The 10215-nt window shown below is 42.7% G+C and overlaps 1 protein-coding gene across 1 annotated transcript; it reads right to left on the bottom strand.

Annotated features, from left to right (window-relative positions):
• Window positions 1-1633: 1633 nt before the first annotated feature.
• LOC123058520 (nuclear pore complex protein NUP35) lies at window positions 1634-3744 on the bottom strand. Its single transcript, XM_044481234.1, has 3 exons — window positions 3205-3744; window positions 3004-3115; window positions 1634-2275 (listed from the first exon to the last, which is right to left on the bottom strand). The coding sequence occupies exons 1-3, from the start codon at window positions 3702-3704 to the stop codon at window positions 1946-1948; spliced, it is 942 nt and encodes a 313-aa protein (XP_044337169.1). The 5' UTR covers window positions 3705-3744; the 3' UTR covers window positions 1634-1945.
• Between the last annotated feature and the right edge of the window lie 6471 nt (window positions 3745-10215).

Below are 10215 nucleotides of genomic sequence, written 5' to 3' on the forward strand. Positions count from 1 at the left end.
CCGTTAATGGTCTTTCCTCTCTTTTTTCGTGAAATCTGATTTATCATATGACAGCAAATACACACATCCATAAAAGTAAAAAGATTGCAACCAGGTCCATGGATCACATAGCGATGACTACAAAAGCAAAGTGAAAGCGCGTCACCATCATCACCCCTGCCTCATTGAAGTGGGCAAACATTGTTGTAGTTGACAGTCAAGAAGTCATCGTGCTAAGACCACAAACAGCCAGCACACCAGAGCAGCAACCGTCGCTAGCGAAGAAAAAGGTAATTCGAAAAAGTCGCACCTGCAAACAACCAACAACCACGAGTGACGTCCAAATCCAGATGGATCTACCACAGACCAACGTCGACCTGGTCCAAAGAGATCCGCCGGAAACCAAAGTTGATCGAACCCAAACAGATTCATCGAAGTAGGTACATAGGACATTATTGACATCACCACCCCCTCGTCGTCTCGACCAATACATATAGCGCTGCCACCGCTGCAGCCATGATGGAAAATGTCAGTGACTCTGTGACCCTAACTACGGGGAAGAGTCCCAAACTACTACTACCACCAGATCCGCACCCCCCCCCCCCAAGGGGAGATCAGCGATGCACATGGGGAGTGCTTGGTTGCTAGGGTTTTTAGGGAGGTAACGCCTCCATTGAGTATTCTCGGTAGCCTATGTGTTGACAGAAATATGTATGCTTTATTAATATAAAAGATCAAAACGGCAAAAGGCCATATATTGAAGTCAATCAACCCTACAAGGCCATCCTTAAAAAAAAAACAAATTACACACCGGTTTTTGAGAAAATTGGCGTTGTCTTCCTCATGCACTCTCCGGCGGCGCATCGTGAGCGAGGCTCGACGCCTTCTATGGATCTCCGATATCGAAGCCAGAAAAACATTGTTGACGCAACAGCCGAGAGGTCGCTAGTCAGAGTTGGAAGATGCCGATGATAACAATCTGGAAAACAAATCGCCACTCCGGAGAAGCAGGCAATGAAGAGAGTTGGACGACAACCCCAGGTCTGGCCAGGTCCTTGGAACATAAGCTTCGACGCTCCCAGATGACACCAAGGAGCCAGAGGACAAGACATGAGATTGGTGAGGTATTTATGTACACTTTTCAATAGTACATGTGACATATTACGAGCAACATTTACTGACATAAGGTCCCATGACATTTGATTATCCACGCCACCTATTAATTGTGAGAGCTACCAAAGAAATTGTTTACATATTCATAAATATATGTGTACCAAAATGATTATTCATACCAAGGAACCATGAATTTATGATATCACCATTGATCATACTACTATAAAATAAGTAGCTGCATAAAAAGCGTGCACTGCTATATTTGACATGTGTAAAGAATTTCTCTTTCCGGATTACAAATTCATGAAATCTAGAACAGGTAGTTTAAATTTGGACAACATATAATGTTGCAGAAAACACAGAAATTTGGACAGCGCAAACTGGTCCAAGGACATGTACATAAATTGGAATTTTGGACTGAGTAGTAATGTGATGACACAGAATAACTGCATGAACCAAAAGCAAGTGCTAACTTTGCTATCTTGTTCAGCAGAACGAATAAAACAGCATGAAGCAATAAAAAATGACTGGCCATCATTTCTGGTCTGAGTAGAACACCATGTATAATCAAGACCCTTTTACACTTCGCCACTTTAGAAAGGTATTACATAGCCAATCCAACATTTACATAGCCAGCGCAAACGTTTCACATTGCAAATGCTACACAACAAAACCCATGAATGGATATGCGCAGATGCTGGGGAAAAGAACTACTCCATCTGCAGTGAAAAACAACATCTTCGGACACTAGAAATAAGGAACTCGCAGATCAGCACATGCAGTGATAAAAAATTACTCCACAGAAGTGACGAGCAAGGAAGGAAAAAGATTGTAAAATCTCCAGCACTGCATATCAAATGCCAAAAATCAAGTCCATAGTTTTCACCAATACTGATTTTGCTGGCATGGCAACACTTCCTGTTGAACAACCCATGTCTCTGTTAATATTTCTGCCAGCTTTTGGGTCATAGGGACGTGGGAGATCTCCTAAATTGCTTGATGCCCCTGCATTCTGGATAGATGATTTCGAAGGCAAGGAAACCATGAAACCTTTATAATTGCTCTCACTCATCTTCTCATCCATTTGCAGCTGCGCTGGATCAGTAATTTTAACCCCAATTGCAACGCCACTAAACAGCTGGATTCCATTCTTTTCAAGGGCCCTTCGAGCATCGTATTGGTGCTTCACGAGCAAAAACAATATATTAGTCGACAGCGAGAAAAATGTTAAGATGTTCTGTAGGTACTAGAAAAAAACAGAACAGCCACAAGAAAATCTACATAGAAGTATGGCTGCATTGGTTCCTAATCAAGTAAATGTTCCAAAGTAACCGCAGAGAATGAAGAGAAAGATATACAGAAAAGTCTAGGAATGTATTCATTTAATTTTCTAAATAACGCCAATGGTACAAAACTCTCAGCGAGGGAAGAGCTTTTTGAACTTATTATAACTATTTGCTGCTGTTTTATGATTTTTTTCCGTCTAGAAATAAACCGCTGCTTTTCAGAAAGGAAAGGAAAGACTATAAGATATTGTATCATGATTATGATACATGCTTAGTGATCCAAGTAAAACAGCCTGACTCTCGTAAGTTTAGTACTACATTCATGTCTAAAGATGTGACTAAGTAGACCAAAAACCATATTGTACTAACTGAAATTGATAGGACACTGCAATATTGGGGCATGATTGGTCTGCTACCAAAAATTGGCTAGCCGGTGTTTTGGCATCAAACCAAGCATGCCCAGAGCATCTTAAGACGAAAAATAAAGGCTAGAAAGATGATTAGCCTTTGAATCAATTAACCATAACCTTTTATGGTCGATGCAGTTACGAAAGGTTGACTTATGAGTTATGAACAAAGACAGGCAGCTCGCGACAGTAGCAGAGAGCCAGTGAAAAGGGGCTACCTGATACAATATGTGAAGCCAATTACCATCTCTTGGGCCAGAGCAGTGTCTCAGTATCACTCCGCACTTCCCAAACTCTCGCAGAACAAGGTTGGTCTCCCTCGCGGTGAATCTGCAAACGAAGCGAAAAATTACATACCACTATCAAACTTTCATGGCTGTTTAGTTCATCTCGTGAAGCGTCACACACCCTCCACTTACCCGAACACGGTGACCCACTCCTCCCCGTCGGCCCCCGTGACGCTCGCTGATGGAGCCGTCCTGGGCGGCGCAGGCAACGGGATCACCGGCGATCGCACCTCCTCGTTCGCCGCACGAGTAGGAGGCGGCGATGGCGGGGGCAGCGCGAGGACCTCTTTACGGGCCGGCTCCACGAGCCAGTCACCCAGCGAGCACGGACCGGGGGGGATGCCGCGGGACCGGTCCCATGAGGGCGGGCGGCTGGCGGAGGAAGCGCGCGTGGGTGGGGATGGGGATGGAGCGACGGGGAGGAGGTTGGAGGCGGATCGATCAGGGGAGAAATCCTGTGCGTATAGGCGGTCGTCGAGGGTGAAAAGGGGCGGCGGCGGCGTGGATGAGGGGTCGAGGGACCCGGAGGTCCGGTGGGAAGGGATGGCACGGGCGAGGTCGCGGAAGAAGGGGGACTGCCTCCCGCCGGTGGTGGGTGTGCGGCGGGGCGGGGACGGCGAGGGGGAGGCCATGGTAGGCGGTATGACGGTCGGTCAGAGCGCGACGAGACAGGGTTTTATGTTTGGGTTTTGATTTGAGGGGTCCGTAATTGAATATTCTCCGGTTCAGACCTGGCCAGATGGGCCGGCAGGGCCTGGCCTAAACGGGGCAGGCCTAATACACACGTGCCGTGTCAGGGCACAACAAGGAAATAGGACGGCCCATCGGCATGTTTACGAGACCTCCTCGACAGCGCCTTAAGCGCCACTTGGAGCAAGCGGCGCCCACGCAGGCGCCTTCATGGGCCGGCCCATAATAAGATCGCTCCCTCGCTTCGTTTCCTTTTAGCTTCTGTTCGTTCGCTCGATCAACTCAGCTCGGTTTTTTTTTCTTTATTGTTTTGTTGGTTCAGGAAAAAAAATGGCCTCCGGTTCTTGAATTCAGAAAGGTACAGAAATTTGTAAAAAGTTCATTGATTCAGAACAGTAAAAAATTTAAAAACAGTTCATCGAATAGGAAAAAATGTCATCGAATTTGAAAAAGTTCATCGAGTTTAAAAATAGTTCATCGAATTTGAAAAAATAGTTCATGAAGTTTGAAAGAGCTCATCGGACTTGAAAAAAAGTTCACCACAGTTCAAAAAAGTTCATTGAAATTCAAAAAAGTTCATCGAAATTCAAAAAAGTTCATCGAAATTCAAAAACGTTCATCGAAATTCAAAAACGTTCATCGAATAAAAGTTCACCGAATTTGAAAAAAGTTCATCAAAGTTGAAAAAAGTTAATTGGATTTTATAAAAAGTTCATCGATTTTACAAATTAGAAAGTTCACGAAAAAGTTCATTGAATTTTAAAAAAAGTTCAACGAAATTCAAAAATGTTCATCGAATAAAAGTTCACCGAATTTGAAAAAAGTTCATCAAAGTTGAAAAAACTTAATTGAACTTTAAAAAAAGTTCATCGAGTTTATGAATTAGAAAGTTCACGAAAAAAGTTCATTGAATTTTAAAAAACATTCATCGAGGATTTTGAATAAAATAGTTCACTGTTTTTTTTAAATCATGCATTTTGGAAAAAGAATAAGAAAAAGGAAACGGGGAAATAAAAAATAAAAGAAAAATAAAAGTAGATATAATAAAAGAAAAAGGATCTCACGAATCATAGCAAGGTAGCTGCGAAGTTGGCTAGCGTAGCTAAGGTAAAAGGCAGAGCGTGCTAGTTCGAGTGTCGCCGGCGGCAGTTTTTTGCAGTTCTGAAACAGAATAATAGGATAAATGGGCCGGCCCATCACGCAGGGAGGGGTATGCGCCCATTTGCGGAAACACCTAATTCGGGCGTTTAAGGCGCCGAATAGGGTTTGGCCATGTTTACCCCCCCCCCCCTTCCCCCTATTTTTGGGTTCTTTTCGGCCTATTTGGGCTGTTTTGAAGAACTAATAATGTATATAAAAATAACGGAAGAAAGTTAATGGGCCGTGTCCAGCCTCGCAGCCAAGACACCGAAATCACTAATTAAAGAGTACTCGTTGCAAAGTTCACTCCAATTCCCGTAGTTGCGATAAGTGACGCACATACAGCGCGCAACTTGTCACGACCTGAGAGTTTTCCTTTTTTTCGTAGATTTGTTTATTCAAAACGTTTTATCTCTCAAACTGTGCGTCCAAATCTTGAACCGTTTTCACCGTTGGATTCCTCGTGTCGAGATTTTCAAAACTAGATACCATGTTGATAGGTTTTGACAAACTTTTTTCATGAAAAAAAACGGACGAAAAGACCGAACCGGGAGCACGTGTTTTTTCCCTTTTCGAAAAGGCACGCCCGTGCCTCTCACGAAATCACAACCGTGCCTCTCGCGGAAGCAAAACCGTGACTCTCGTGGAAGAAAAAAAGAAGAGAATATACGTTTTTTTCCGTTTTCGAGGAGGCACGGCCGTGACTCTGGTGAAAGCACAACCGTGACTTTTGCGGAAGCAAACCCGTGACTCTCGCGAAAGAAAAAAAAATAGAAAACACATTTCCCCCCTTTCTAAGAGGCACGGCCGTGACTCTCGTGAAAGCATAACCATGCTTCTCGCGAAAGCAAAACCGTGACTCTCGCGAAAGAAAGAAAATAGAAAACACGTTTTTTTTCGTTTCCGAGAGGCACGACCGTGACTCTTGCGAAAGAAAAAAAATCGTGTTTTTTTTCGTTTTCGAGAGGCACGGCCGTGACTCTCACGAAAGAAAAACCGTGTCTCTCGCGGAAGCAAAACCGTGACTCACATGAAAGGGAAAAACATGTTTTTTTTTGCAAATCTTTTTTTGTTGAAAAGCTAAGGAAGACCAGTGGAAAACCAAAATATCAAAAAAACCTGGAAAAAAACCAGTTTAAAAAGCCGAAAATGCGTGCAAAAAAAATAAAAAAACAAAATCCAGAGAGAACGCCCAGAGCGCGACACGTGGCGAATGGCTGAGAGCGCGCCAAGTGTCGCTAATCGTTGTGAGGCTTCCGAAGAAGCGCTCGTTAACTAATTGCTCTCCCAAGACACGGCCCTAGGGTGGGTCACGTGCCGGCACAACCCAATTGTAAACATGTCGACCAGGCCCACCATGGACCGGGCATGTGGGCCATCAAGATAGCACGCTAGGACCGGCCCATTTGGCCATCTTTGTATCGGTTCCATTTAATGGTCGGGGCCTTTCGCACTGAAGAAAGTAGATGATACCCCGCGTGTTGCTATGGAAACATGTGGGAAAAAACTGTAATAATTTTTTTTCTTATGAGATTTGATTGTTTTCAATTTGAAATGAGACTAAAGATTAGAAAGATTAGAAATACATATCACTGATTATATTTTATTACTATATAGATGTAAAAATATATTTATCAAGTAATATTTCTTATACGTTGAGAGAAATAACGTATTGTTGTTGATAGTGGGATGTGTGCATGTTAAGTGACTTAGTATAGGCATGCATGCATGTTAAAAGAAATAAAGTAGTGGAGTTGATGATGTGACATGTGTGCATGTTAAAATAAATACAAGTTATGGGGATCAACTACTACTTAAGTATATAAGAATTTTTACAAGCGTTGTAATGTTTTTGTATGGAAACACTTCGGAATAGAAGGCTATCAAAATTTCAACAAACAAATATGTCACATATAAATTTTTATTGGATTTCTGTCAAGATGCAAGAGTTCATGGAAGTTTTTTTTGGCACTTTTGCATGCACATTTCTCCGAAGTTACTCTAAGAAAAGGCTAAGATCCATTTGGCTCGTACAGGTTAAAGCACCTTCAGCCAGCCCATATTCAAGGGCGCTGCTTTGTCTCGCTTATACCGAGAAAGAGCGCATGGGAGCTATATATCGCCGGTAGCAAGTCCTAAGTAAGGGCATGTACATCAGTTTAGACGCTTGTTGTCTGCAATGATTCTCCACGTCATCTGTAGACTGCGCTAAAAACACCTCATACAAATAGACGTCTTTCCTTACTATCGGTAACACCGTAAAATTAGTAAATTTCTTCATTATCTATGAGGTTAAATTCCATCCACCTCCGGCCGACCCCACCGCTACTACTCTCTAAAAAGGGCATTTGCCGTCTTTTGCAGACACACTCGATACAACGCTAGAAAGGCTGTCCGTAGTGACTGAGTTTCAAGCCCTGCAGATCGTCGTTAATTGTATCGATGGGCTCTTTCTTTCTCTTCAATTTCTCTCCCCCATGTCATCTAAAATCCTAGCTATAACCCCTTCTAGACAGCTGATTGTACAACGTTGTACATGCCCTAAGTCTCGACACTAGTGATAGGCAGATGGGCCGACACAGTACGGGTTTTGGGGAGTGATTTTTTCGGAGAGCTTTTGACCTTTTTTTTTCTGTGTGGTTTTTCGCCTTGTTTTTGTCTATGTGGTGGTTTTGACCAGTTTTTTGCGTGGTGTTTTTCAGGTTTTGACTGTTTTTCATGTGGTTCGTTTACCTATTTATTTTTGTCTGTCTTTCACCAATTATCTTTGATTTTTTGTGTTTCATCAAGAGTTTTTTTTAGTTTTTTTTCGATTTTTTTCTTTTATCAACACATGTCTGCTTTTTTTTCAATACACATTGTACATGGTGGTTGCCTGCCTGTGCGTGGAAACCCCGGATCTGGAGCAGCGGCTCCATTGGCAAGGTACGACTAGCAGCTGTGCGGGCGCTGGATCTGGCGTCCCGGCCACGTGGGCGGCGGGATCTGGTGATCGTTGGCGGTCGGTGACGGCTTCCGCGGTGGCCGATGCACGCGATCTGGCGCATCCCCTCCTCCCCTGTTCGGCGTGCGGGCTAGCCTGGTCGGGTCGCGCTTCCTTGGGTCGCCGGTTCTGTACATGAGACGCTGGTGGTGGCGGGGATCTAATTCGAGCGAAATCCCTGGTCGGCCATGGCCGGCTGCGTCGACGGCGCGCCTAAGGGCGTCGTTCCCCTCCTTGGAGGCGTCGATATGGACTGATCCCCTCACTTCTCCTTCCCCTAGGTCTCCAGGGCGAAAGCCCTAACTTTGTTGGGAGGTGACGACGCTCACGGCAGCGTTCCCTTCTTGAAGGCGTCGCTTTGGGAACCTTGGGGCTGGATGGCGCTTGTGTGTGATGGGTGGCGGCGGTGGTGCGGTCCTATCCTAACATGTATCTGCGTCCGTTGCTTGGAGATGGACTCGCGTAGGTGGAGGTCGTCGTTTGGCGTCATGGTGGCGTCGATGGCGGAGGCACCTGCCAAGGTTGGCACCTCAATCTGCTCTGAAGATGGACCAATGACAGATGGCGGCGACGACACATGTGAGTGCATCGGACCGGTTTGTGCCCCGGACCCGGTATGTGGCTCGGTTGGGGTCTTCGGCTTTAGATGTTAGGCTTAAGTGAGAGGTCTGGCTATTTGGCCCAACTTGCACCCCTTCACCATATGGATTGGAGTAGGGGCAGATGTTGCCAAGATGGCGGATTCAGGCATATTGTTGTATTACTTTGTAAGGTTCTTAAGAATAATCAATAAAATTGCCGCATGCATCTCCCAGATGCAGAGGCTGGGGGTTCCTTCTTTTTTTTTAAATACACATTGTACATTTTTCCAGTACACGCTGAACATATTTTAAATATGTTATTTATATTTTCTTAAATACATTTTTTGAATATTCGTTGAACATTTTACAAATACATGCTGAGAAGGACACAAACCAGTCTTTAACTAGGTGAGCATTAATTTTACATTGTATATCTGTTTTATGAATTTCACAAACATATTTTTTGAAATGCACAAACATTTAAGAAAATGTCATGTACAATTTTGAATTAAGGTAATATTGATTTACATTGTATAATCATTATTTAAATTTTAAGAAATGTTTTTTTGGAAACATATGAACATTTTTATGTGCCTTTTTTGAATTCCATTTTCAAAAATGTTCACACCTTTCAAAAAATATTTTTGAGACATTTTTTATCAGTATACAATGTAAAAAAGTGCCCATATGTTAATGTTTTCCACATTATTAAAAAATTTGGATGTGTATTTAAAGAATATTTAACATGTATTCCATTTCTTGCAAAAAATATATTTGGAAAATTATTAATCATGTATTGAAAAATGCTAAATGTGTAGAAAAATGCTTTAGATATATACCAAATTTTACAATTTGTATGAAAAAAGGCATCAAAACATATATTTCAAAAACTGTTAGTCATGTATTTGAAAATATATTAAACTTGTATAAGAAATGTTTCTGATGTATATGAAAAATGCACAGTGTGTATGAAAAAGTAGACATGTGTTAAATAAGAAAGGAAAAAAGAAAAGAAAAATAATTAAAACCGGCGAAATCTACAAAGAAACCAGAGGGAGAATAGAAAAGGGAAAAAATAGAAAAAATATGAGAAACCAATTGTAAATAGTGAAACCCGAAAATGAAAAACACAAAGAGCTAAAAGAAACAAACTCGCGCAGTGGCAAGTATACTACTGGGCTGACCCACTAACCTCGTGCAAGAGGCGAACTGGAGCTATGTCTCACAATAAGGGAGACATAGCTCACACGCCCATTCAAGAAAGCGAGAGGAGGAAAATATATAGCCCCCCCCAAAAGAGGAGCTACACGCCAACCCATATCTGACATGTACAGTGGTTGTGGAAATTCTGCCTGGTACACAAAATTAAAGTTTTAATGAATATGGTATATAATCTTAAATTATAAATTCTACGTCAACCACAAAATATCAATCAACAATAGAGAGACAACACCGATAGCGGGTTATGAGCTCCAATCGGTAAATACTGCATATGAAAGACATTAAAGATGGTGATGTTGCGGGTGAAAATGGTGCTTCCCATGTTGCTTCGGTGCTCTAGGCCACAATAGTGTAGAATCCATCCCTTCATCTACTACCTCTATAAAAGGAAAAGAGGACGGAGAACCAAACAATCAGATCCATCCATTAGCAAGATCTAATGACTCTTAATCTTTCCATGTTTAACGCTGTAAGCCGTCGAATTATAAGCCGGTAATCCGTCGATCACTAACCCTGTCCGCCGTTCAG

This window comes from Triticum aestivum, chromosome 3A, assembly GCF_018294505.1.
Source record: "Triticum aestivum cultivar Chinese Spring chromosome 3A, IWGSC CS RefSeq v2.1, whole genome shotgun sequence".
Classification (NCBI taxonomy): domain Eukaryota; kingdom Viridiplantae; phylum Streptophyta; class Magnoliopsida; order Poales; family Poaceae; genus Triticum; species Triticum aestivum.

Bases quoted from the DNA above. Each gene is read 5' to 3' on its own strand.
- LOC123058520 (XM_044481234.1), bottom strand. From the start codon at position 3,704: ATGGCCTCCCCCTCGCCGTCCCCGCCCCGCCGCACACCCACCACCGGC. The intron at 3,116-3,204 runs GTAAGTGGAGGG...CTTCGTTTGCAG, and splicing joins GAGTGGGTCACCGTGTTCGG to ATTCACCGCGAGGGAGACCA. The intron at 2,276-3,003 runs GTAGCCCCTTTT...TTGCTCGTGAAG, and splicing joins GGCTTCACATATTGTATCAG to CACCAATACGATGCTCGAAG.